At 43.7% G+C, this 27,966-nt stretch overlaps 2 protein-coding genes across 2 annotated transcripts in view; one reads left to right on the top strand and one right to left on the bottom strand.

Annotated features, from left to right (window-relative positions):
* Positions 1-10,886, top strand: part of LOC110474598 (ubiquitin-conjugating enzyme E2 E1) — a 44,987-nt gene extending 34,101 nt beyond the window's left edge. The window contains 3 exon segments of the mRNA XM_077787140.1: positions 2,382-2,514; positions 9,553-9,700; positions 10,449-10,886. Coding sequence (XP_077643266.1) covers positions 2,382-2,514; positions 9,553-9,700; positions 10,449-10,546 — 379 coding nt within the window. The 3' untranslated portion in view covers positions 10,547-10,886.
* Positions 10,887-13,745: 2,859 nt separating this feature from the next.
* NKIRAS1 (NFKB inhibitor interacting Ras like 1) lies at positions 13,746-27,901 on the bottom strand. The gene is made up of 5 exons (XM_021538103.3): positions 27,836-27,901; positions 26,763-26,856; positions 26,038-26,162; positions 18,231-18,472; positions 13,746-15,492 (listed from the first exon to the last, which is right to left on the bottom strand). The coding sequence occupies exons 3-5, from the start codon at positions 26,129-26,131 to the stop codon at positions 15,253-15,255; spliced, it is 576 nt and encodes a 191-aa protein (XP_021393778.1). The 5' UTR covers positions 26,132-26,162; positions 26,763-26,856; positions 27,836-27,901; the 3' UTR covers positions 13,746-15,252.
* Positions 27,902-27,966: the final 65 nt, after the last annotated feature.

The following is a 27,966-nucleotide window of genomic DNA, read 5'->3' as shown; positions in this document are numbered from 1 at the left end:
ATTGAATTATGAAAAGCTTAAAAGGAAAGCTTAACACGTCATTGTTAAAGCCTACTGATGTCTTACAAAGATGTTGCACTCTCAATATGGCAGTATTACTTGTTTGCAGTGATAGCTCTAATTGGAAACCCAATAGGATACAAGAGATTTCTACGACTATTACTAATGATAATATATTTTTTTAAGTCTGTGGGAGTTTTTTATTGACAGTCCCTTGGGCTGAAGCTGGAAATAAAATGCGAAATGTTGAAATATTTCTCAGTGCCTCAGAGGGCTGTATTCAGTGCTAATCGCACATCACATTTCTTGAGTGCTGAAGTGCTCTCTGTTGGCAGTTCTGGTGATATAAATTCCAACAGTAAATCGGTGCTAACGAAGTTCAAGTACCTGTTCCCGTTCAGTAGCTCCACCTTTAGGGGAGGGATGGGGGGGAGGATGATTGCCAGCACAACCTGCAGTAATGACAGTGTGTCAGTAGGTTGCTAATAGGTACATAAAGATGTGATTCCTTGGAACAGAGACTAAGGGTGCTCCAGAGAGTCCTTTTCAGTAAGTTTGCACAGTTATTTGGTGTCTTTCCAGAGCCAGAGCTTCCCTCAAAATACAGCACTTTTCCAGTCTAACGCACAAGTGGTAGCTGGAGAATACTGAGTGCCCAAATATATGGACCTGCATAAGACAGGGACAAGTCATTAAGGTGGAGTGGGATACCAGGAGTGTTCAGGATGGAATGGCTTTTACTTTAATTTAATACTGATCTTGAGCTGTGTGGGGTTTTGTGTTCTGGAGAGAAAAATCTTTCCCTTGTGGCTGGTGCATCATTTGCAGAGAATCTATCTACTGCTTTCTTACATGCTTTCCTTTCCCTAGAAGCATGCTTTTTGTCATAATTTCACCATTGTTGAATTATCTAGCACCAACATATTGTGAAATTTTATTAGGTTAATCTGGAAAAAAAATGTTAGGTTTGATAACAGAATTAATTCTGTTTCTCTCTCCTGATTCCCCTGCTGTCAAGAATATGTTCACCAGTACTGGGAAGAGCAGGGGGGAAAAAAATGCCTCTGATCTCTGTTTACAATTTATGTTCTTGCAATTGTATTTCTGCTTGTAACATTGTTATTAACACTTAGTGATTACTCTAGTTCCCTGCATGTTAATCAAATGCACATTGTCATATGTATATTGAATTTATTGTATTGCCTTCCCTCTCAAGTGATACTGCTCTGCGATTATAATAGTATGAAAAGAGCCTGGTTTTTGCCTTCTGTCTTAGAGGAGCCTTGTTAAAAGAAGGAGGAAAGAAGAGCAAGGCTAGATTTAATTGTATTAGGAATGTTAAGATCCATCCCCTTCAGAACAAGGGGAGAAGAGATTTCTGAAACCATGGTACATCCATGATTGAAAAAGCTGTGTCAGCACCTCCTGTTATGCAAATATTTTTCCAGCTCTGGCATCTTACAAACAAAATACTGCCATAGCAGTACAGAAGGGAAGAGCCAGCAAAGGAGTCCTACACCATTAATGGCTTTATAGGTTGAGCTGTACTTAGGAATTCTTGGTGACATATGGCACTCTACTGACATAGACATTTGATCTCTGCAACACCTTTAGTTTGTACTGCTTGTAGTGAGCTGCTGGCAGGTTAGGCAGAATATCAAATAAGCAGGGCTAATTTGAGAAAGTGCTGTTTTAACTTGGCACAGTGATTTTAATTCCCCCTAAAAAAATGCAGTTCCACAATGCAAGCAATATCAACAGGGTAAGATCATGTGGCCTCATCTTAGAAATCAGTGCAGTAGAATGATAAAAGTGTAGAAAATTTTGACATTTAATAGCAGCATCATTAATTTGGCTTCCTTCCATTATACTATGAGCCTTTGTTTAACAATAATGCAGGATATATTTTAATTTTGAAGAACACATAAGATTAATAAAATTAACGTATATCCTTAATTTGTTTTGTATGGTCTTTAATGTGGTACAGTTCTAATAAGACTGAGATGGAAGAGACATTTCTGAAATACAGTAGGAAATAGTTATTTTAAACTTAGTTATTGTATTGTATTGATGGTGTAGTATGTTTAGGAGTAGTTCTGGGCAATGCTGCTCTTGTAACTGTCAAGGGAGAGAAAATGGAAATCATACCCCACCTCTAGTTTCTCAGCTTTGCTAAACAGTCTGGAACACTGATAAGTTCAGGCAAGATGTCTGAGTGTTTGAAAGCATTCAGTATTGTTTTAAACCCTGTCTCTACTTCAGGTGGTGTATGAATAGTAACACTGAAATATTTCTTCCATATCATACTTGGCAAATGTTAGAAGTCATATTTATTTGAGCTCTGGTAGTATTTCTAAATTATTTTGTTTTTTATCTCTTAGTGCTGGCCCCAAAGGTGATAACATCTACGAATGGAGATCAACCATTCTAGGACCTCCAGGTTCAGTCTATGAGGGAGGTGTTTTCTTCCTTGACATCACATTTACCCCAGAATATCCCTTCAAGCCTCCAAAGGTAAGAGACCTGTAGCTAACATCTTAAGTCATGAGTGCTAAACATGGGTAGCATGCAGTGTTAATGGAGCACAGCCCATTTGAAAGCCACTCTTCTTAAGAAAAAACTTAAGCTCAGTTTGAACATTACAGGACTTTCTATTAGCTAATGTTAACAGCTCTTCCAGTCCTCTTGATAATTATCCTAGAGCTTGTTTTCTTTCTTCCTGCTTCTGTTTATAAGAAGTCCTAAGCATTTAGTGCAAGCATTGAGACAAGACTGAGAAACTGAAAAGTAAGTAAACTTGAGAAGATGAGAAATGCTACACACTTATTTCTAAAATAACTCAGGTACTGTAAGCATAAGCTACATGTGTTTTGGCCACCAAAGTAGTATTTAATTTTTCAGTTTTGTTGGACACTTGTGTTGTTCACCTATTTGTACAGTACCAAACTTTCTGTAGGTGTGTTATATTTGTGAAGCTCTTACATTCCAGTGTTGTTGTGTTCCAGTGCTCTGAGGCAAATGTGCAAGTGAATGTTATCCAGTAGTTCCAATATGTGGCCACAGGAAAAGTGTTGGGTTACAAGAGGAGCTTGTATACACTTGGTGTTTGTCTTGTATCTGAAGGCATTTATGTGCATGCTTAACTTTCTACTTAAAAGTTGTTTGATCAATGAGATAAATGCCAATGACTGCTCCATCTTTCAGACTTTGGTGTAGTCTGCAGCAGAAAGGACTTCTTCAGGCCATCAGTCCATTTCAACAGAGCAATGCTAATTGTTTACACAAAACAAATTAATAAAAGCTTGCCAAATTAAGGAAACTGATTGCCTGTTCTTGTTCACATAATTTCAGGGTTTCTGGTAGTACCAACAGGTCCTTAAATTCTACCTCTAAGATAGGGCTCTGATTGACATACAGCATGGTCTACCTTAGGACATCTCTAGTGCTTTTCTGCTGACATTTTTCCATCTCTTTTTGGAGACTCTCTGGCAACAGGTGGTTCTCATGTCAGAATTTACTTCACTTTAGAGTAGTTTGTTTGTTTGTTGTTTATTTCAGTTTGGGGTTTGTTTTTTTCCTTTTATTTGCTGAATATTTTGTTGTCCAGCCAACTGCATGCAATTTATTATGTTGTGAGCCCAGTAAGCATTTAAAAGAGGGATCTTTTGCTTTTCCATGTGTGCTTTGTTACACCTTTGCTTTCTATGGTACAGGTCAGGAGCATTTATCAATCCAGGCTTGTTCAGACTCATCTTAGAATCCTGGAAGGGTTTGGGTTGGAAGGGGCCTTAAAGATCATCTAGTTCCAACCTCCTTACTGTGGGAAGATATGCCTTCCACTAGACCACGTTGCTGGAAGCTCTATCTAACATGGCCTTGAACATTTCCAGGGATGGAGCATTCACAAACTCTTCTGAGCAACCTGTTCCAGTGCCTCACCATTCTCACAATCTAAGGAAATCCCTTAGATTTCCTCTTCATAGCTCATCTAAATTAACTCTTTTTCATTTTAAGACCGTGACTCCTTGTCCATGCCCTTGTAAAAAGTCCCTCTCTAGCTCTACTGTGGGCCCTTTTAGGTATTGGAAGGCCGCTCTAAAGTCTCTCTAGAACCTTCTCTTCTCCAGGCTGAACAAGCCAAACTCTCTCAATCTCTCTTCATAGGAGAGGTGCTCCAGCCTTTTGATTGTCTTGATGGCCCTCTTCTGACCTCCCTCCAACAGGTCCATGTCTTTCTCATGTTGGGGGCTCCAGAGCTGGATTCGGTGCTTCAGGTGGGGTCTCACAAGTGCTTGTGATTGCCAGACACAGGGGTAAGGACCTTGCACATGGCTCATTGAACTTCATGAGTTCACAGGCCCGCCTCTCTCTATTCCTCCTAGGCTACCTGTCCTTGCTTCCACTTTCTGTACAGCTCCTTTGTGTTTGAGTTTGTCCAGGAGCTCCTTGTTCATCCATGCAGGCCTCTTCCCCTCCTCTGACAGATGGATCCCATCAGTGCCCAGCAGACCTGGTTTCCCAAAGCAAGTCCCATGGTCTAAGTAGCCAAACCCCTGTCTGTGGCACCAGTCCCATAACCATTTGTTGGTTTGCTAGATTTGACTAGCCCATTTGAACCCTTTCCCTTTGACCCAGGAGGATTGATGAAAAAACTGCCCATGCTCCAGAGTCCTTTCCTGTTAGTCCCAGGACTGCCTTATTTGGCTTTAGTGTCTTTTCTGATACAATGGGTGTTTCCAGTCTCAGAGCAGCAGAGTGGTTCTGAGGGGACACCTCAGTCTTTGGGAGGAAATCTCTTCCTGCAGATCCCCCTCCCTTCCCTGTGTGCTGATGGGAGTTTCTGGCTGTATGGCTATAGGATGTGGGTCCAGTGTAGTTTGGAAACAGCTGTCTATCTCCTTCTCCGCAGCCCTGATGCCACACATGTTCTCACTGCCTCCTACAGCTCAGCCAGCTGCTGCAGGAGGTTTTCCATCTGGGCAACACCTTTTGCAGGTAGGCCTGCTGGCTGTCCTGCTCAGGAGAAAGGTCTTGACACTGCCTGCAGTCTGAGATCCACTCTGCAGCCTCTCCCTTCTGCAGCTCCACCTAGGCAGAAGTGTCTGCATGGGCAGGGTAGATGGTGCAAATGCCCCAGCCAGAGTTGCAGCCCTTCCTCTTAGATGTGTTCCCACCATGCTGCTTCGAGGCTCAAGTAGGATGCCTTGCAAGACCACACTGCCAGAACTATAGACAGCCCTATATGCCAGGTTCCCTCATGCAGAACCAAGTACACAGTTATGTCATTCCAGCTCAGCCCTGCTTTCTGCTCCTTGCTTCTGACTGGGATCGCTTTGCCTTTATCTTTGCATCTAAACCCTCACCCAGATGAAGAGAAGGGTGGAATTAAAGCACCAAACAGATAGGCACCACTTACTGAGCCCTTAAAAGATGAGTTTAGTGGTGATTCACTGTATTGGAGCAGTTTAATTTAAACGGAGTCTTTTTTCTAGCAAAGTCGAAGTCAGTTTACAAACCACATGTAGGCATGGAAATAAAATCCAGGTAACTTCAGGCTCATTGAGATGATATATAGGAGAAAGCATGGTGGTACTATAATAGAACACACTTTTTCTACTTGGACACTTCAGGTTGAAATGAAGAACCATCCTTTGAGAATCAAAGCTGCTCCTGTATTAAAATCTAGTGTTAATCAGTGGTAATGTGGAAAACATGATTATCATATTGCTCCTGTTTTATTCCTGCTATTTTGTTTATTTCAGACTTTCCAACTCCTTGCAGTAGAGAGTAAATACTGTCTGTGGATCATGGTTAAGTGGTAGGCTAATGTAGTTACAGTAGCCTTCCTGCAAGTGCCTTTTAGGGCAAGAAATAAAGAAACAGCTAGTTGAAACAAAATCCAGCGTATATCACTTTGATAATGAGCACTAACAGAACAGTAAAGTCATTTTAAAATAGATTAGAATGTCATTTTAAAAGATTTGATTTCTGAAAAGATGAAGCTCAGTAAGGAAAAAGGACTAGCAATCCTAGAATCTTCCTTGGTAAGCCCTGTAAGACCAGTGGAAGAAAACCTCTGTGAGTCTTTGGTAACTCCTTTGAGGACAGTTCCTGCTGTGGTGGGCTGCCCAATGGTGAAGTGCTTATAGTTGAACACATTTCATAACCTGAAACTGAAATGTCATTAAAGGATTTACTTTCTTAAATAAAATTAGGTGAAAATGGTCATCCTGGCAAGCTTCCAAGCCCTTAGGAGTATGTGTGAGAGAGGTGTTGAGGCATAAACACTGACAAATGCTGTGTGATTGATGAGCACCTTAGAGATGTGTGATATACAGGTGTAGCCTTTGAGGACTGGGTCTAGCTCCAGCTGAGGGCTTGATTCAGTATGGTGCAGATGCTTTTGGAGAGGATGTTCCTGTAGGAGAGCCAAAAGACTGCTAGAAGTAATATTTAGATTCCCGTGAGGATATTAAGAGGGACTGCACTACTGTGCTTGAGGATGGAGAAATGAAAGATCTTAAAATTTGACTTGGAAATGCGTTGCATGGTACAAGGAACTTCAGTGGGAGAAATCTGATACAGGGACAGATACTCTCATCTCCTAAATATGTATAATGGAGTTCTTTTGCATTTAATTGAGCATTCTATACAACACCTTGAAAATGTTGGTGTTAATGTCTTCTGCTTTTTATGTTTTTTCATTTTTGTGTTGCATTCTGGTTTTGTCTGTGTTTTAGACAGCAAATGAGTCAGGCACGTGCTGGGTGTGCCTGGATTTAGGAGAATCCAGCAAACAAGTATAATTAGAATTTAAGAGTTCAGTATTTGTACTATTAAAATGCACATTTTCCCAAGAGTTACGTTATAGCTGGGTTAGATTTCATTTACTGAGGTGAAAACAGTAACTTGTGTTGACCTGGTGTGTGTGCTTTGATCATTTGTATTAATAACCTCTAACCACTTCCTTCCACCCACTCCTATTCTGCTGCTTGTGTAAATTAACCTCTGCTATCACTTCAGGGTAAGGTTGAGATTAGATTCTTTTATGTCTTTTCAAAAGCTGTGCTTAACTTCATGTAGTTACTGCATTAATGTAATCTCAGGTGGGACATTTCCAAATTGTTCAGTTACACTATATTTTTCTGCTATTCCACATGCTGTTCTCTTCACTACCTTCCAAGTAACTCAGTTTCTTTTGATTTTGGTCTGAATGTACTAGGTTGATGTGAGATTTTTTTTTTTCTCCTTTAGGGTGTAATGAGCATTTTCTTTAAATATTTTTGTTTGTTTTCAAATGGGCTTCCAGTTTCTCCCTCTTCCAGCTCCATTTGGTTTCTCTGCACTGCTGGCTTTTGTGCCATCAGCTAAAATCATAAATGGCAAACAGCTGGACTGTAAGTGTCAGACACCATCCTAGTTCTGAGTTGCTGCTAAAGTGAAAACAAATTTAGATTTTTTTTTCCACAGTGCTTGGTAGAGTTCCTCTCACTGGTGAAAACTGCTCTTAGTGCCATGGATATATCCCTTAAGGATTGTATCTTAAGGTGTGTTAAGGAACCAGGCTGTTCTGCAAGTATACGGGAGTCTTCTTTCATTTTCAATTTCCCCTCCTTCATGAAAAGTAATTTAAAAATAAATCTTACTCTTAAAGGCAAACAGCATTCATGCCTTGTTATCAGTTATTAGTCAACCGGACTGAGAAACTGTCTATAGAGTATTTAGCTTTTGTGCTGCGAATCAGGATTAACAACTTTCTGTGTTTACAAATTAGAACTGTTGACCTATGTTAGTTTGGTCCTTATTGTATCAACTTGGAAATAGTCCATGTTTTCCCTTCTGGAAGTGTTTAAACTGTCAAAATGGTTACCTCACTTACAGTTAGAAACCTTTTTGGAAGGAGACCAAAGGTGCAGGTCAGACACAGAAATACTGAGCAGGGCTGGGCTGTGGGAGAGCCTGGAACCCGAGGCAGAGCCATTGCCAGCAGCTGCAAATGCCACAAATGTGTTTTGCCCTGAACAGTGTGGGCTGGGGCAGGTACAGCAGAGGCAGATCCGCCCTCTGCTCAGGCTGCTGCACGTGGACTTCCACATGACTGCAGAGAGTAATTGCTGCCTTTCCTCCGAAGATTAGATGATCTGGGAAGCAAAGGTCATTTAGGCTTCTTGTCTGCTATACCTCTAAGGCTCCCTAGGTAGAAAGCATCAGGAGTTCTTGGTTTTGGAGTGGCAGCTTTTTGCAGAAGGTGTGGGAGGGTAACACGTCTTTGCTCTCTTGCAGTCATTTTGCTATTTCCCCCATAATGTGCAAACGTGCAGGGATTTGGGGTTTCCTTTGTTTGCTTCCTGTTTTAATCCAAAATCCAAGCAGCTCACAAGAAATAAGCGTAAAATCTCCCCAAGCATGCAGTGTGGGTGTCTCCTGTGTGACAAGTAACCGCTTTTGGAAGTCCAAAAATAGCCCATGTGCTCTGTGCATTGGGAGCATTCTTGGAAACACTGCATGGATTCAGTACACAGGGACATGCCAGTCACCAGAGTTCTGTAGCTGTCACCCCACCCTGTGCCTGCTCCCCAAGCCTGTGAGAGCAAGGGTCACAGAAAAATTTTTTGCATCAGAAAGGCAGTAGAAAAAATGAGGATTGACTGGCAAGTTTTATGTGTGGGCTGGTCCCATCTCTAGAGAAAGCACTGGTGTGTTCTTGTCATACCACACACTTACCAAGTGTGTTCTGCAAATATTTCTGTGACCTATAAATAGACAATAAAATTTCTAGGTGTGGATAGCTGACAGATTTTGAGGATTTAGGACATGAACTCACCAGCCTTTATTCATGCTCATAATCCTAATCCATGCAAATTGCACCAAATTAGTGGTTGCTGTTCACTCAGTGAGTCGGAGTAAGGCCTCTGTGCAGGTCCCATGGTGTTCTGAGCACAGCTCCTGGTGCTTGTGTTTCCCTTTTGGATAACTTCTGCGGCAAGCTGCCTAGCTCAGTCATATCATGAAAATAAGTAAATCTAACTTCCCCCATTGCTGAGCCTCTTAGAAATGATGGAAGCTGTGATTCCAAGCGCCTGTCTGGAGGATTTTATAAATCCTTGGGAGTCTAGAGGGAGAAAAATGCTGATGTTAAGGCCCTGGCCCTTTCGTCACTGGGAACAAAAAGACAAAAATTACTTAAAAAAAAAAAAGAAAAAAGTGGGAAAAAGAAATTAAACCCACCACGAGCTGGGTTTTGCGTGACCGTGGGAGTTGGCTCCCGAGGCTGTCACTCGTTCGTGTTCCAAGTCCGGCTGTTTCCCGTTTCCGCCGCGAGAGGGCGGCGGCGGCCCGGGGAGCCCGGCGGGTCAGCCCGGCCCGGCGCCGCTTCGCTCCCGCGCCCGTCCCTTCCCGTCCCTTCCCGTCCCGTCCCTTCCCTTCCCTTCCCTTCCCTTCCCTTCCCTTCCCTTCCCTTCCCTTCCCTTCCCTTCCCTTCCCTTCCCTTCCCTTCCCTTCCCTTCCCTTCCCGGCGGCACCCGGCACGCCGCTCACACCCCTCTCTTGCAGGTCACGTTCCGGACAAGGATCTACCACTGTAACATTAACAGCCAAGGCGTCATCTGCCTGGACATCTTAAAGGACAACTGGAGTCCAGCGTTAACCATTTCTAAAGTTCTCCTCTCCATCTGCTCCCTCCTCACAGACTGTAACCCCGGTAAGTCCACCTGCCGCCTTGAGTTCCTCCCAGCACCTAAATAACGTGGCGCTCCTCATTCCATTGGTATGGCCAGCTCAGCTCATGCCTCCGGTGGAGCGCATTTCCCTCTCCAGGGCAGTCAGAGGTGGTGGAGGGAGATAGACCTTCCCAGCCTGAAAACCTTTTACTTTCCATCATCCATTTAAAACAAGGGGCCAACTATGCCACAAGTGGTCATCACTGCTGCTCTAACCCACCTGATGTCCACACAAGTTAAGAGGAATATGTTTTCGCTTCCAAAGTCATTTTACAGGTTGCATTTTTATATGTCTAAAGAGGAGAGAAAGGCCAGATTTCACCGTGTACTAAACTTGTTGTACTAAACCCCTTTTTGAAATTTTATCTTTCCTAGAAGGCAGCTTTACAAGTACACTTAGCATGAGTATCTCAGGCACCCTTGGAAGGAATAAAATAAACCTGAAATGCATGACTTGGTGAAAGCCCTCAGTAATGCAAAATATGATTGATTGTTGTGTCTTAAACTTCTTAAAACTTTATTGGCATTTCACGCTATTAAATTACAGATTAGTACATCGCCATAAATGCACAAAATCAGAGAAGACACAGATTTATCAATTCAGTATGTTTAGACTGTTACAGTGTACCTTACCCATGTGTTTGCCTTGTATGAAATTCACATTTCATCTTTATTTAAAAGCTTTTATTGGGTAACTTGTCTGAAATAAGCGGTGTGTTTCCTTTTCAGCTGACCCCCTGGTTGGAAGCATTGCCACTCAGTATATGACTAACAGAGCAGAGCATGACAGAATGGCCAGACAATGGACCAAAAGATACGCTACATAAATTGGATTTTCATCAAACTCTTACATTATTTGTCTGTGATGGAAAGAGCTGCTTATGATTTTGAAGGGGTGGGGGGTGGGAGGGTGCTGGTAAAGAGTAGGGTATTTCTATAACAGATTTTATTCAGTCTTTTATTTCCTAAGATTTTGTTGTTGTAACTTAAGGTATCTTGCTACAGTAGACGGCTAGGATTTGGAATAGCATACTTTAAGACTGTAATTAGTTCAGCAATATTAGCTCACATATAGTACCGAGAAGAATGTAAACTTCTTAGACTTCTTTGGTTTTCAGTTTGCTTGCAATATGTAAAAGATTAAAACAGCTTAATTTTGTACAGGTACATAGGTTGACATTTATGTAAAAGTCCTTTCAAGACTCTACACACTGTTTTCACTTTTTGTTTGGGTTTGAGGGATTTATTTTGTTCTAGGTTGGTTTTTTTTTTTGTTTTTTTTTTTTTGGTTTTGTTTTGTTTTGTTTTTTGGTTTTTTTTGTAAAAAGATGTTTGGATTGTTTTTCCCTATGGAGGGCACATTGGTATTTAACAAATCCTTTTTAAAGACTGTCATCTCATGATCTGTGATATGGAGAGGTGGATATATGGCCTCATATATGAAATGAGAAGTAGTTAATGTATTATTTTATAAGCCAATCTATCTTTGTGAAAATAATAAAGGGTTTAATCAGGACTTATGGTAACCTGTAGTGAAATACCTTAAGCTGTTAACTGTAAGGTGTGGAATAGGAGTCACTCAGTGGATTGGTTGTATGTTGTGGGCTACTTAAGTCTGCATTTGTTACTGTGCTAATAAAAAGATGTTTAAAAAAAAAAAAAAAAGTGAAGAAGAAAAGATTTCTGCTTAGTCCCTTGCTTTGTCATTTTCCCAGAATGGTGTCTCTGTATGCTTTAGAGAATGTATGCTGTGGTTAAGGACAAGGGAGATCTGCACAGGCTGCTGCTGTTTTAGGAAGACAATTCTAGACAAACATACAATGAATGTCAGCATAAGACCTTCACAACTGTTCATTAAGTGTTGTGCAGGGACCTGGCCATGAGGAGGTAACTTGCCACAGCATCCACGATGGTTACTTTTTAGCTTAAGTTTTCACAGCCTTGCCTCTGCAGGACTGGCATATTTGAAAGTACTAGAAAAGTATAAGCCATCTGGAAGGGAAAGAGACAGTAAGTAAAAGGAAGAAAATAATGTCTTGATGCTTTTCCGGTGGAGTAGTCTATTCACACTTGGAAGAGAAGGAATCGTGTCCTGGTAAGGTAGCAGACAACACCGTAAAGGAGTATCTGTACATCCTTTAACTACCTGTAAAGATTATCTCCTAGAGACATAGTGTTTGCATTGAGGTGTGTAGCAACAGGGCAGTTAATTGTGGATATGGCATTTCTGACCACTCCCTTAAGGTAAAGGCCGGAAGCACAGATTCATTTTTCACGGTGAGTGCTTCACCTTGCAACATTCTTGTGAGTGCTGGGTGGTCACCTGTACTCTCAGACTTGGATTGGTACTTTAAAATAAATTCTGGATGTATTTCATTTACATACTTCTCTTCCTATCTAGATACAGAGCAAATCTAACTTAGTTCAAAGTAATCTGTTAATTAGAGGTGTCCTTTTCTTCGCTAGGTGGGTAGCAGCACCGTACCCTCATCGGCTGAACTGCCAACATGTGACACAGTGCATGTTTGGTGTATGAGCTCCCTCAGCTGTTTACCTGTTTGGTCCATAGCTACATCACACTAAGAGCACCTCTGGTAATCTTTCTTTCTCCTCTACTGAGTAAAGAGATAAATGGCTTAATCTCAGTAGTTTTTTTGCCAGCTTCTTGCTTTATGCCACCAGGACATGTCAGATAAACTGTTGTAATTGGTGGGGGTGACTGATTTGTACAGTGTTTATTCAGCAGGGTAGAGGCAGAGAAAGATGGTTTAGTTTACTAATTTGTTTTTCTTCTTTATAGTATTTTTTCTCCATTATCTTGTGAAGGGACTCTGGTTTTGCAGAAGGTAAGTGATCCCAGTGACCTAGAACAGGGTTTGAGTCAGTGGAACAGGAAGAACAAAATAGGTATTCTGCCCATTAGCTACTATGTTATACTCTGTACTTTGCTTATTTACCCTGTGTAAAACTCTACTACAGCAAGTTTCATTTTTACTCAGTACCAACCACCATGTGCATATCATTTGCAGAGGAGACACTAGATTTTGCATCACTTCTCAGAAAACACTGTGATATTTAGAAAAACATCATAATAAGTTTATGAAAGAAAACAGTGGGTGGTGATTTTTTTTATATGAATGCCTCAAATTATCTAAACTCTAAATTTAGCCAAATCAAAGAAAATGTGTTTGCCTTTATGTAGCCTATTTGGAAAAATGGCCTTAGTAATTTAGAAGATACTGTTTCTTTTGCCTGTCTTAAAACACTGTCAAGTCCTAGGAGTCCAGTGGAGCGAGTGAGCAAGATACACTTGCACTGCACAGCTCTGGCAGCCTACAGGTGACATCAGTCTTGGCAGAAGAATTGGCACCAAGTGTGCAGCACGCAGAGCTGGACAGGAACTAGTCATCCTCATTCTTTCCATCTCCAGGCATTTTAAGTTAATTCTGACTTGTCAACCTGCACTCCCTTGGCTCAAGGGTAGGTTTAGTACTGTGCTGTTAGTAGACATCTTCACTTATTTTGATTGATCCAAGGATGATGCAAGTCCCTTCCAGAAGGGTTGTGCAGACTGAAGAAGAGGAACATAACTCATTCCTTGGTAAGAGGTTGCAGTGAGGAGGTGAACCACTGCTGCTCAGAAGTGAAGCAGCATGGAGACAGGGAGAGTCTTCAGGGTAGGGAGAAGCCTGGAGTACACGTGTGTTCAGTAGGAAATGAGTGAGGAGGGAGTGTCGTCCTGCAGCATGGCTGGGGACAATGACTCTTACTGGCCAGGTGTGGGGAAGTCGTGCTATTGTGCTTACTCAGCTGCAGTGTGGAAACAATTGTATGTTCCTAGCAGGGCATTACAAGAGCTTGCTCATTCATAATTGCTCTCTTATCTTACTCCTTGGCCACAGCAATTCAAACTATATTGAGCAAAGCACATAAACAGTTTCGTCTACCTGCATTATAATGGTAGGGATTCCTGTTTAATTTTTAGTGAAATGTACTGCTGCTCTGACATTAATAATGTTGACAGACTTTAGTAATGCTGACAGGCTTTATTAATCAGTATTCAAGAAGAGCAATACAATGAGCTTAATTGTGATCATTAAGCACACTATTTAGCAGTTATGCTATGACAGTGCAAATATTGCTTGTGGTTTTGCTGATTCACAGTGAAATTCTCAGTATTTGTTCAAAAGAGGATTAATTTAGTGGAAAATGCAGAAACTGGGTACTTCACTCCCTCTTCCTGCTCTTGCCTTCAAATATAAAGAAAAGCTAGCATCAATTAGTACCAGAGGTTGTTAGATAACAAAAACTGGCCCATCTCTTTGAAAAGTTGCTCATTCTGTTGCTCTATATATCTATCCCCTTTTGTCCAATTTACTGCCAGGCTGGCCCGGGACAGCAGATTCCTGCAGCACACAGGTTTGCCAGTGTTGAGTCAAACACTGCACATGCAGTTGTGCTCCTGCAGCCACACCATGTGCAGCACATTAAGACCAGGGCCATTTGTACAGGTATTTCTGGGTGTTTGCCCAGGGATATCTCCAAAAAAGCAGCCTCCAACCCTCCTTAGCCCCAACCTGCAGAGTCATACACCACTTTGAACCAGCTGCTAGCTGGCCTAGGGAGATTGGATTGCTGCAGCTTGCCTGAGCAGCCAGGTAAGCGTGTCCTAAGCAGAGCCCAACAATGCCTCCTGCATACAAAATCGATCCATATAATTCTCAGTAAAATTACCACCTATGGGAATGTGACTGATTTGTAGTGTACATGCTGGAACAAACCCACAGTTATGCTGTCCTTAGGTTGTTGTTCAATCAATGAGTGCTCTGAGAGCTGTTCTGGTTTCTACAAATTAATTCCTGCCCTGAAAGCACTGCTTACTAGACTTTGTTGACAAGGTTCATGATGGGGTATTTCCCAGAAGATGTGGGGGGTGGGTTTTTTATGATTTTGTTGGGTTTTTTTTTTCTTCCAGACACTAGCAAAACATAGGTGGCTAAATCTGGTAATTGTTCCTCCTGCTCCATATCCTTCTCCTACAGCAAGACACTGATCTCAGCCTCTTGCAGCATCAAAAAGCCCTGTGGCCCTGTTTAAGGTCAGGGCAAAAGAGCTGTTGCCATTTCAAATATATCACTTTTCCAAATTGAATGCTTTATTGCAGCTAATACTTTTTGTGACTACAGGCTATAGATCTGCAGGGGGATTATATACTGGTAAGCTTGTTGATTTGTCCCTCAACATGGCTCTATCCAGGTGTAGTAAAAGCCTCTGCTAGAGAGGTATCCATCTATCCCTTCTTCCTCCGTAACCCTGGCTGCAAAATAATGGCTCTTATAAAGTGCTTTTTGAGACTTTTACCACCAGCAGCTTTTCCAAGCCAAGTCTATGAGAAGGAAAGATACCTCTTAGCTATAAGCTTGCTGATTTTATTGCTGAATGATATTATTGCTTTAAGTGAAACTGTGAGGAGCAAATGGCACAAAAAGGACTTAGACTGTGACCTGGCAGCAGGAGACAATGCTAAGCTAGTCTAGTTTTCACAGTTATTCCCTTTGCTCTTCCTTCCAGGTAAGGGAAATGTTGATTTGTTCTGGGACTGGGACAGTTTGCTAGCTAAGAAGGTGAAGGGTTCAAGCAGTGTTTTCCGATCTGTCACAGTCACTTCCCACAGTCTCACTTTCTCGGCCCTTGCCCATTGCTGTGCTGCTTCTGTTTCCACTTGCCTTTGGTCCAGGAGGTCAGTTTTGTTTCCCAAGACAATAACTGCAACCTACAAACCAAACAAGAGGGTGAGCTTTATACCAAAACTATCCACCAGTCACCATCCTTTTAAACAGTGAGCAAGGAGCAACACAGTTCAGTCTTGTTCTGTAACTTAGCACTGGCACAAGGTAAGTTGCACATAGATTGGGTCTGGGATTTGAATTAGATTTATCTACTTATGGGTTGGAAGCTTGTTTTAATCATAGGATATGCAGGACTCCCCTCCCTCTATGATTGCTTGAAGGGAAATAATAGCCAAGAGATCCAAAGTTAAACAACACTATTCTCCACTTACTTGGCAATTGAGCTGCCCTAGACAAATGATAAGAGCATGACATCTGAGTAGGTCACAGCAGCAGATGCTCAAGAGATGAAAAAATGCACAGCAGCAGAGAAAGCCTGGATCCCACACTGGTGGATTTTGCCCTGTTTGTTTCTTTCCCAAGCCCCATCCCCCAGTATAAAGGCAACCGTGCCAGCAGTCAGGCAGGCTGGGCTATGGGGCCCCTCTCCCAGCTCAGCCCTGCTGGCTGCCCAGCCCCAGGCACCAACAACCACCCGAAGGGCTGAAGGGAGCAGTCTGCTGAGAGGGGCAAATAAGCACCAGCAGCATCTTCGGGGGAGCAGTTTCAAGAGCAGCACAGCTGTATCAACTCAGATCTGCAGTTGTAAGGATCCATGTTGTGACTTGTTTCACTATTGCCCAGACAGTCCAGCGTGGCTCAGCTTGGTAGGTACATGAAGCCTTCCCAGTGCTTCAGCTCTAGGAAGTGCCAAAGGCAGTGCTGGCTACGTGAAGCAACTGCTCCTCCTTGTTTTAAGTTAGTTCAAGGTCATTTTTAGTTCAAGGTCCTTAGTCAAACTCTGTTTTCATCTCTATACTAGTGGTTTGACAAAGATCAAGTGATAAAGTCCTCTCTTGATGATGATTTGTGGGGTTTGGTGTGGCCACACCTGCTTGCTCTTTCCTGTTCATCAGGCTAACTCCAGAATGCCTTATGCTTCTTTCCAGCTAGAGATGTTTGTCCTGTTCCTCTGAGGTCTGAGACTTCCTTTCTTTTCTATAGCAGTCCAGGGTGTTTGGAAAAATGCTGCTTAGGGTTTTTTTTCCCCCTCTCTGAGGGCTTTGAAAGAAGCCATAATCTTCATGTGTATCTACCGCATGCTCCAGCTGAATTTTTGCTATGGCAAAGCTCTGTCAGTATAACAGAACAAAACCTCTATTTAGTATAAAATTTGGCCAGGCTTTAAGGTGTGTGCTGGAGAGCCCCCACAGCCAGCAGAGGCAAGGAACCAGCCATCAGTGCTTTCTGTCATCTGCCACGCAACAGGGGACTGTGCCACTCAACGAGTTGAAGTTCTGCCAGCTCAGAAGCACCATGTGTGTAGATATATCCCTATTCAGTAAAGAATTTATTCTAGTAGAATCTAGACTTTAAGTCACAGAATCATTAATCTGCTGATTTGCCTTAAGGTGGGACTCCTGATCTCACCTTGTACACCTTAAAGCCTATTTTTTATCATAGGAATGAAAACTATTTTATCCATCTTACTGTGGCCACCACTTTTTTAACCATGTTATCCTCAGTCAGAATCACAATTTTGAGCTCTCCAAAAGGATAAACAAATTGGCTGTTTTCTAAAATACCTGCATGCAATGAGAGAGAAGAGTTTTGACAGGTAACACAGATGAGCAGGACACAGATCCTGTTGGGGCTGTGACACCCTCTCTGCATTGCAACATGCTGTATAGTACCAAATCAGGGCCATCGCAAAACACAGTGCCTGGGAAAAATTTCCTGCTTGTCCACCTTTCCTTGCCCTGCAGGGGAGTTATGCTTGACTCTTGTATTCCTGATATACATGACAGTCTGCAGCTCACACCAGCCCTACCACCTAACATACCTCTCCTGTGACTGCACATTCATCTGCCGTCAAACTTGAGCCTGCCTTCTTCTACCACCCTGTGTGCTGTCAGTACAAAACAAGTTACATTTTTGTAAAGTCTCTCCCTACCATTATCCAATTAATTCTTCATGCTTTTTTTTTTTCTTTTAAACAGCATAAAACAGGCATTTGGAAAGCTGTAGGCTAAAGACATTTAACAGGGAAAACTACTCCAGAATATAGATACTGTAGGAAAAGCCATAATGCTAATGCCACATGCAAGTTATATTTGTTTAGCTAAGCTGGAACGCTGTCAGCTGAAAACACTAGCTGCTTTCTAAGGGAAAATAGAGCAGTCATTTCACACAATTGAATTGATTCAATATGGTTGTTAAGATACATTAAAGCTGCTTTGCCAATTGAGTAATGTCTGAGAGACCCATTGTCAATTACACTAGTTTGTAAGCCATCAAGTACATGAATACAAAACAAAGATAATGCCCTTCGTTACATTATTCTATGCACTTGACTTCCCCTGTACAATATCTAAAAAAACATGAGCTGCACTGTGTAGACCATATGTTTTATTAGTCATAAGTGTCCTGGCTGGTGCACTCAGCTGACTGAATTTTAGCTGTAGTAGAGGAAATAAGGAGGGAAAAAAAACATTCTTTTGCACAACCTGCATGGCATGTGAATTAAGCTCCCTGGCATGTAAAGGCCTCCTTTTTGCCGGGTTGCCCAAGGCTGTGGGTACATTCATTTTCCTTTATAAACAATGTTTACAGAAACAAAAGTTGAGCTTTGCAACCTCAACTTCCTATCACTGATACAGCATTTAGCCAAGCATGCATTTACCTCCTTTTTGTCCCTGAAGACATCGATCTCCTTTTTGAGCAGTTCGACTCTTTGGAATGCTTCGAGGCTGGTCACGGCATACACCAGGACGAAGCCGTCGGCCACGGAGAAATAGTGCTTGGGCAATTCCACACCCTCCTGCAGACCCCTGGTGTCATAAAGCCGTAACTGTTCCTTCACGCCTCGGTCTGTCTCCACTGATGCCAAATACACATCTTCCATTGTGGCACCCTCTTCTAAGCCTGTTTGAAAACAAACAGGAATGTCCCACTGCTCTAAGTACAGCCTCAATATAAGAATTCTTTGCAGTGCAGCAGAATTTTGCCCCACAGTAGCTTTCTGTGTGTGTTTTACAGAGTGACTTGACCAGGCCTTGACTTTGCCTGGCATCTCCATGGAGGGCTGCATTCTTAGATGACTGCACTAGCTATTTCCAATAGTGACACTGTAAATATATTAATACATAAGCACATGATTATGCCTGTAAAAATAATCTATGCAACATGCACATTCAGAATAGGATAAGATATATGCTCTCCTCCCAAGTTTTCCAAACTCCAACCACCCAGTTGTACCAGTTCTGTGCCAAACATGCCGCAAAACGAGCCTGCCCAAACATACCCTTTTGGAACAACAGCCAGGGAACACCAGATAGTCAGGTACTAAATCTTAAGCCTACTTCTTTGCCTCATAATGAGCTGGATCATACTGCAAAAGCAGGAGCCAAATTCTGGAAATGAATGTGTGTTAGTGGTATAACTAACCAATACGTGAAATTAAGCCAGAAAGGGAAGGGGATGTTTGCAGGCAAAGTTGCATACGATATTTACTCAAATACACAGTGAGCTTTTTCCATCCCGTAGGGATTTTAAAATTACTCAGATTTGTTAATAGAAACAAGTTCATTTACTGCAAGGCAAGAGCATGTACAAGGTAACAAGGTTTCATATATATATCACCTGTTCCACCCTGACTATCAGCATACTGGCCCTCTTTCCCTCCTCCTCTCCACACAGTAAATGTGAGGTAATTCAAGGCAGCTTGCTTTGAACTAATTAATTTTTTCTTTTCCTAAGCCAAACCTGAAAACACATCAATCACCTTAGCTTTCTGTTCCTCCTGGATGCAGGTGCATAAGGGTACAGGTCGAAACAATCTATGTATAATGTATCTGGGCCACTTTCAGAGTTGGTTTTAAGTATTCATACAAGCCCTCTACAACCCACATTTTTGCCTCCACTGCACTCCTATATACAATTGTTTGCTGCTGCATGACTACAATAATGAGTCCTGCTTTATTCTCTTTGTCTGCCAAAAAGGGACCATTTTAGTGTATTGTTTAAGACAACACAAGGGATTATCTGGCCTCTGAAAATAAGGATTTTGCTATATTCAATGACACTATTCAAAACACTTCACATTGACAAACAAGCTAAAGCATTCCACCCACGCTGATGGTTTCCCGTGATGTATGCAGCATTCCTGTGCAGGAAAGTGGCACAAGCTGTTCTTTTTGCCCCTCTCTGTGCAGTCTTCATAGATCAAACTCTCATTAGGTTTCCAAAGATTTAATTTATGTTGCCTCCAAATATAGCCACACTAATGTGTGGGAGCAAAACTAAGGACAAAGCAAAGGTTAATGAAAAGAGGAAGAACAAATGCATCCTGTGTGATTGTAGAATGTGTTAAAGGGTCACTTTTAAAGACTGAAGTAGGAACAAAGCCCTTTCTGGATATAGCAGTGTTGTTTAGACACAGCACTATATTCTTGCTCTGCCTTGCTGCATTGTACAGACAGGTCAAGGAAATATCTAGCATCGGTAAACACAGCTTTGGCAAGAAGGAGCCATAAGTATCTAAGTTTTCTTTTTAAAAGCAACAAATTGTACAGTTTTTCATCCTCTAAATGCTACACTGTAATCCAACAACCTCTAATATATCCTTGTTATCCTGTGACAATCTCTTCCTAATGGCATTAAAAGCAGCAGTGAAAAGTATGTCTTTTAACATCCTATTTTAAAATGAAGCAAAAAAATTAAGACCCAGGACTTAATTTAGCAGAATAGAGCAGCAAATATTGATGTGAAATGGGGGGGGCACTTAGGAGGGAGTTAAAATTTATGCACAAGTATCAGATTCCAGAGATGAAATTTCACCTACAAGCACTGGGGGAGGGAGTATATACAAGTAGTTTCCTAAGCAAACATAGATAATTTTTAGAAATACCTGTGTCACCTTATTCTAGGCCCTGCTCCTAAAGCCCAGACCATGTACCAGCCACATCTTGCTGACAATGATGTTTACACTTCTTGTTAGTAGCATCCCATTCAAACACTTCCTAGGTCTGCATTCAAAATGGGTCGGGAAGTTGTTGTAAGAAAAGCAACACTAGTCAGTGTCCTAGAAAGGTGCTGGCACCATCCCATCCTCCCTGCCACAAAGATCCCGATTCTCTTTCCTGTCACTGGCATCCTCAGGCATCTTTCCTCCACCTCTACCTGGGTGGGCAAGGGCAGCTTGTGCTGGAAAGTTACTGTCCTGCAGACTGCTGCCAGCTTGACTGGTTTTTCTGTGGAGCAGAGCACTACAGTGGGCCAGCTTTCAGGTTCAGAAGTTGAAGGGGTGAAGGGGAACTAAGAACATAGTGCACAATGTCACGCTTCCTTTTAAAACTAAAGATATAAAAAATTGGGAGTGGGAAAAGAGGAATAGACAGAAGTGATGCCACTCTCTAGTACCTACTTAGCCGGTGTAAATCTTAGGAGAGGCAGAAAGGTTTTTATTTTTTACCGACTGCTGCCACAGAGGAACTGCAACGGGAAGCCTTGGTCATAAATTGGGTGTTGTTCCAACCCCTTGTGGCTTCCCAATGAGGAAAAGAAAAAGCTCAATATACTAATGAATACTGCACATTCAGGGTAGGCTCAGCAGATACACTGCAAATACCTAAGTAAATCAAAATTTCAAGAAGGATGGAATTTCAGAAGATCCCAGCTGGATCTTGAAAATTAATGCAGTATAAATTTCATGTCTTCTTGGGTACTTTTGAAGATCTCTTTTGTAATCTCCTTCTCTTTTTCCAGAGGAATTCAGCAAAGAGCTCCTGAAACCTGCTATTCCTTATGTTTCTAAGCTGCAGAATAACAGGCTTTTCTTATTTAGATTTCAAAAGACTGTGTATCAGAGGATCCCTGACTTTGGAAAAAGCTGGACAAACCTCAAGAGGAGCTGATCTGTTTAGATTTAGCTGCTAGGGAAGTACTAGTCCCACCAACAAATAGCTAGGTTGTGAGACTCAGTTACACACATTCAGTTCCATTTTCATCTATTTCTAAAATGCAAAGCTAACTGCAACTCTATCACCAGGTAGCTTTAATTTAAAAAATGAAGATGGAAAAAGGTCTCTGCCCATGGCAAGAGGCTTGGAAGGAGATGATCTTTAAGGTCCCTTCCAACACAAACCATTCTATGATTCTATGAATGCATAATTAGGTTAATTGGCCTCCACATCCAAAGTGAACAAGCCAAAACCCCAAATCCCTCCAGCTGGAACAAGTGAGGCAATTTCTCTCATTATGGCTTCTACCACAGTAATATATGGTGTTTTCATTCCTAGCTAGTAAGAGGATCTGAAGTAACTGCTTATGAATAACGTGACCATACCAGCTATTTACACAGCCAGGAGGCAGAGTTAAGTTTTCTACAAGGGAGAGTCCTCATCTTCTGCTTTTGAACTGATAAGCTTTAGTATAGGCTGAGAGGCCAGAAATATTTTAAAGGCAGAAGAAAGATTCCTTTCTGCACCATCACTGAACAGGAACACTGTTTAAGGAAAAGTACTCCTTTATGTTTTTTACAGACGTGTCCTGTGCCAAAGCTCAGCTGCTAGCCAGGTCAAGAGAGGTCAGGCCAAGCAGTGCCAGGTACCACAGGTACTTAGTGGGACAATCTCCTCCTGCCAGGCTAGGACCCTTTTCATAACTCAGGAGAGAAGACTGGCTCCTCTTTCTTCAGGACAGCAAGGTGGAGGATTTGGATGAACACAACATTTAAGTCACAAAACGAGAGATCATCCCAGGTACCAGGCAATCACCAAATCAGAGACTAGTTAAGGCTGAAAAACATTTCCAAGATCATCAAGTCAAACTGCTCAATCAGCACTGCCAAGCCCACCACTCAACCACATCCCCAAGTGCCATATCTACGCAGTTTTTGAAAACTTCCAGGAATGGTGATTCCACCACTTCCATGGGCAGCCTGCTCCAATGTCTGAACACCCTTTCCCTAATTTTTCCTAATATCCTATCTAAACCTGCCCTGGCACAACTTGAGGTCATTTCCTCTTGTCCTGATGTTTGTTACTTGGGAGAAGAGACTGACCCCCATCTGGCTACACCCCCCTGTCAGATATCTGCAGAGAGTGATAAGGTCCCCCTTTGGAGCCTCCTTTTCTCTGGGCTGAACAAACCCAGCTCTTTCAGCTGCTCCTCATCACAGCAGTGCACCAGACCCTTCCCTTCACCAACTTTATTGACATTCTCTGGACCCACTCCAGCCCCACAATGTCTTTCTTGTAGAGAGGAGCCCAAAACTGAACAGAGAATTCAAGGTGCTGCCTCATCAGTGGTGAGCACAGGGGGATGTTCACTGCCCTGGCCCTGCTGGTCACACCATTTCTGATACAGGCCAGGCTGCCATCAGCCTTCTTGACCAGCTGGCACACTGCTGTACCTGCATATGTACCACAGACAGAGGTGCAATCCTTAGCAACTATTTGCCCTGACCCATGGTGATATAGTCCCTACATGACTCAATGTTAAATCTGCACCCATTTCAAACATTTCCTTTTGTTTTGTTTTTTTCTAATTCCTTGTATTAGTTTGGCAAGAGTGTCTGCCTTGCAATAGCTACATTATTTCACGTGGCTCTGAGAGCATCTCTCATCTATTTGTCCTCTCCTTTCCAATCTTGGGACACAAGGCAAACTCCTTTGCAGTTTAAAGCCTAGAACAAAATCCAATACCAGACATCATTTATCACATGCTACACAGACACAGATAGTCCCTTTTTGGGGTATTCCTCCTTCCTGGGTACTTTTTCCTCTTTGACATCAAGCAATCTTAGTGCCTTTGCAAGAGTGTAGCTGCTGACCATGTAACAGTGGCACTTAGGGACTTTATCCATGACAAACCAGGGAGACCTGAAGGTGCATGTTTTTCTAGGAAAAGAAACAGTGCAACTGGGTTTACAGCATCATCACCAAGCACACAGCCAGGAGCACAGGCTCAAAGCCAAGGGCTTTACATAGCAGCATGAAACCTCCAAGGACTCTAATCATTTCCCTGACACCAGCTGTGCCACCACTCCTTTTTACAGGAAACAGGAGACACGTGAGCACTGACAGACTCACGGCTGATTTACAACCAGGAGGAGACCCTCATGACAGTGGCTGCGACACCTCAGAGAACGGCAGCAGACCTTGTGCTCTGAGCCTCCAACCAAGTTCTAGTGTGCCTCTTGTCACTGAGAGGAGGATGTGCCTGCCATCAGAACGGAAAGACTCTCTGTGTTGGCTCGGCCATCCTCCCCACCTTGGAGCTGCTCCTGACGTCAGTCAGGAAGCACAGGTTTTGAAACAGCTTGTGTCCATGTTGCCATGCCTGGTGAGCTGCCTTGCTGGTTGGCTCTGAACAGACAGGCTTTCAGCAAACACACTACTCCCTTCTTGCCTCCGGCCAAAAAGGCCAACAGCCAAGATGTACATGTCTGCTTTCTGGAGACATTCCTAAAGTTTCTCACAAACTTCAGGAAGCAAGGATCAGGAACCTGTAATCATGTTTCAGGTGTGGAAGGGCCATCCCTGCAATGGTAGCACTATTGTGCAGTTTAAAGCAGCTCAGCTAAGGAGCAGTCAAAGGCTTGCCATTCCTCAAACTCTGTCCTTGTGTAGTGAGATCCTCACAATGGCATTCAGAAGTTAAATCAATACAGAGTAGAACAGCAGCTGAAGGTCTTCTGAGAACCACTTCCACCCATACTCCAGGCAACCCCTGCCACAACTGCCTATGTGCTGAGGAAGGGGCAGGGAGGATGGTGACCACTCAGCAGGACTGCCAAAAGCACCAGCTTATTGGTCTGTGCCCTCAAATGTGCCTGGTGGCCTGTGTGGGGGATATCAAAATTCCTGGGCCATGGCCACTCTTCTCTTGGGGGTGCAGCAGCTCCGTAATGACCCTTTCCATATCTTGATCTTGTCTCTACTACTTGCCCTGTTTCTCTGAATGTCTTAGGAATATGATTTGACAAAATCACAGAAAACAGGAAACTACCTTTTCCCCTTGCACTCCCCCTCTGCTATCAGCTGTTCCTTCCCTTACTAGTAACTCCAAAAAATAAGAGCAGAGCTGCAGGCAAGGAAAAATGATCTTTTTAAGTGCAGGGGGGGCGGGGGGGGGGGGAGGTCTACGTTGCTCAATGGCCAAGTTGCAGCAGGACATTTGGGAGTGACAGAGGGACACCCACGGCTAAACCTCAGGCACGAGGCCTCCCTCAGGTTATGTCAGCCAGTGTTCATGACGTTGTATAATCATGTACATGGCTGGCTCCATAAATAGCTCTTCTGATCAGCAACACCCAAATATCCTTCCTGCCAGGGTTGCTAATAGGAGGCAGGAATTAATGCAAGGCAATACGATTTAAGTAACGTGGCCTTGCTCATGCTGCTCGGGTGTCTCTGACAGTCACCCAGCCTGGCACAGGGGAGAGGCAGGTCGGTAGCAAAGTGAAAAATCTTCAGCCTGCACAGCTTTGCAACCTTCACGTTGAAAGCTACACAGGGCTACGTGCCTTGTGCTCAGTAGGATGCTGGAAACAGATGTTGCTGCAACATTAGAGGAAATCCTCCTTTTAAACACGGGTATTAGCACACAGTTCTGCATCAGGCTTTGCCAGCAAATTCCTCCCATCCACACATTTTAAAGGTGCAATGCTGCAAAGCACCATGCTAGAAATCCTTCTGTTTATTTAAAAACTTATCCCAGCGTCTAATTTACTGGCTCAAGAAAAAAATGCCAAGTGACTAAACATCTTCTGTCAAAGCCCTGGTGCCACCCCTCGTTTCTAGGTGAGGCAGGAACAATTTGTCAGCCTGATGATCATTGCCCTTCCTTTCAAAGCCAAATGTGGAAACAGAGGGAAACGTGCAGGCTCTGCCTTTGTTCCCTTTTTGTGCACAGCAAATATCAGGCATCCCCTGTTCCTCTGTCAAGTCTGTTTTCCTCGTGGGGATTTCTTAAAGAGCAAAGACACTTGGCCTTAGAAATTCAGCATAGAATGCGGAACCTAAAGCTGAGCAGTTTTTCTTTCCAGAGCTTTGATTAAATGTTAGCCAAAACCAAGCAAAATAAAGCTTTAAGAAGATGAAACAAAAGTCTAAACAGTGTCTACCCTCATCATGTGACAGCTATTTATTTTCCAGGCGTCTACAGCATCTTTCAGGGAACAAGATATTTCTTTTGTAAATACGCAGCAGGCACATCACCTACTTTCAGTCTTTGTTTCTTTTTAAACATTCTTGTGTTTTATTACTGGGAACATCATGGAACAGGTTCTTCTCCAAGACTTTTAAAAATCCATAAGCAAGGAACTATGAATTTTAAGAACAGCCCAGAGATGCCACAAAATCATATTAATTTCCTCCTTCACCTCAGCGCAGTTCGCAGTCCTCCATTACTGGTGTTCTGGGGCCCACACTGAACAAGATGCTAGAAAAGGAAACAACCTCCCCCCAGAAGTAAAAATGTCTCACCGACAGTATGCTTTCCATAGAGAAGCTGCTCCAAAATCGCAGTCTTTCCCACTGAGGCCATTCCACAAACCACCACCTTGTAGCCCTTTCCCATGCTTCCCGAGGGCCGGTTCCACGGCGGAGCCCTGTGCAGACAGGGGAGGCTGTGAGCCCAGCACAGGGATGGGCACGGGCGGGAGCCGAGCCCACAGAAGGCGCAAGGCGAAGCAGCGGGGGCACAGCTCCCTCCCACTGCTTGCCAGCGACTGATATTTTTAGGACTAGAGTTTCCTCCCACACCATTTTTTCAGGTTTTAGGCTGCTGCCAGTGGTGCTGGTGCTTGCCTCGACACTTGTCCTGTCAGGTTTGGGGAGACTGGGAGCGCTGGAGCATGCACACCCCTGGGGCAGGGGCCGTGTGTGTTGGCGTGTGTGTGCACGGCGTTATCGGGCTTCCTGGGTTTGCACTGGGTTTGATGGTCTCTCATGGTACCAGGATGGACCAGAAGCTACAAAGCAGGAGCGTTAAAGGCAGAAGCACAGGAAAGCAAATGCAGAAAGCAGGTTTTTTGGTCTGCTTTAAAACAGTTTGATGGATGTGTGTTGGTTCTAGCAGGAGGCATCCAGCAGCTAGGGGCACTTCCAGTGAGCACTTCCATGGGCATGCCAGTGAGCCATGCAGGGAAGCAGGCCCTGACTCAGTTTGCTGTTTGGAGCCATTTCCCACAAAGAGGGCTGAAGAGTACCTTTTCTGGACCAGGAGAGGCTGGCGTTGTCCTGCTTCAATTCCCGTTCAACCAGGTAATGCTTCACAAACCAGGGTGCTCTGAAAAGCATACACTGAAGAACAGAAAGGTCATCCTGCAGCCGCAGGCAGGGAGGCAGAAAGGACTTGCAGGCTGGGAAAGCCTAACTCATAGAATCATAGAATGGCTTGGGTTGGGAGGAAGTTAAAGATCCTCTCCTTCCAGTCCCCTGCCATGGGTAGGGATGCCACCAATGAGACCAGATCGCTCAATGCTCCATCCAACCTGTGCTGTGCCACATGCAGGAGGGAGCGGGGCAAGGATAGGAGTAGGTCAGCGAGTAAAGCCAGGGACTGCAGAACCAGGGAGTCCATGGTGCCCTCTCCATACCCTCCACTGAAAATGCTTTAGGATTGGTTTTAGGGTTAGTTGTGTTTTGGTTTTTTTTTTTTTTTTCCTTAGCATTAATTATTTAGAATAGAATAGAATCATTAGGTTGGAAGAGACCTTTTACACCATCCAGTCCAAACATCAACCCAGACCACATCATCCAGCATTAGATCCAGATGCCTCTAAAACCCCTCCAGGGATGGTGACTCCACAACCTCCCTGGACAACCTATTCCAATGTCTCACTGTCCTAACAGTGTTAGATCTTCTCCTAATACCTAATCTGAGTCTCCCCTGTCTCAGCTGAAGGCCGCTGGTCCTCTCACTGCAGTCACAGTGAAGAGACCGGCCCCCAGTCCACTACACTCTCCTTCCAGGGAGCTGCAGAGAGGGATGACGCTCCCCCCGAGCCTCCTCTTCTCGAAACTAAACAAACCCAGCTCTCTCTCTTACGATTTTTAAAATAGTTACTATTCTAGAGATATTTTTAAGGCTGCTTTTCAGGGTTTTAAGCAAAGTCCCCCCCCCGTCCCTGCCCCGGGGGCTGGGCAGAGGGGGTGTCTCGGGGGACGCCGCATCTGGCCAAGCCCCGGCCCCGCGCGCGGCCCCGGGCGGGCCGTGCCCCGGTGCCCCGGCCCCGCGCGCGCCCCCGGCCCCGCGCGCGCCCCCGCCGCCAGCGCGCACCTGCACGGTCCCGGCCTGCCCCGGAGCGCGCGGCCCCGCCCCCGCCGCCCATTGGCGGGCGCGGGGGGCCGGGCCGGGCCGGGCCGGGCGGGACGCGCGGCGCGCACCCCCTCAGGACTACGTTACCCATG

The sequence above is a fragment of the Lonchura striata genome, chromosome 1 (genome assembly GCF_046129695.1).
Source record: "Lonchura striata isolate bLonStr1 chromosome 1, bLonStr1.mat, whole genome shotgun sequence".
Classification (NCBI taxonomy): Eukaryota; Metazoa; Chordata; class Aves; order Passeriformes; family Estrildidae; genus Lonchura; species Lonchura striata.
This window is presented reverse-complemented; position numbering and strand designations above follow the sequence as displayed.

Bases quoted from the DNA above. Each gene is read 5' to 3' on its own strand.
- NKIRAS1 (XM_021538103.3), bottom strand. From the start codon at position 26,131: ATGGGAAAGGGCTACAAGGTGGTGGTTTGTGGAATGGCCTCAGTGGGA. The intron at 18,473-26,037 runs GTGAGACATTTT...GTTTTCAAACAG, and splicing joins CTATGGAAAGCATACTGTCG to GCTTAGAAGAGGGTGCCACA. The intron at 15,493-18,230 runs GTAAATGCATGC...TTTGGTTTGTAG, and splicing joins TCTTCAGGGACAAAAAGGAG to GTTGCAGTTATTGTCTTGGG.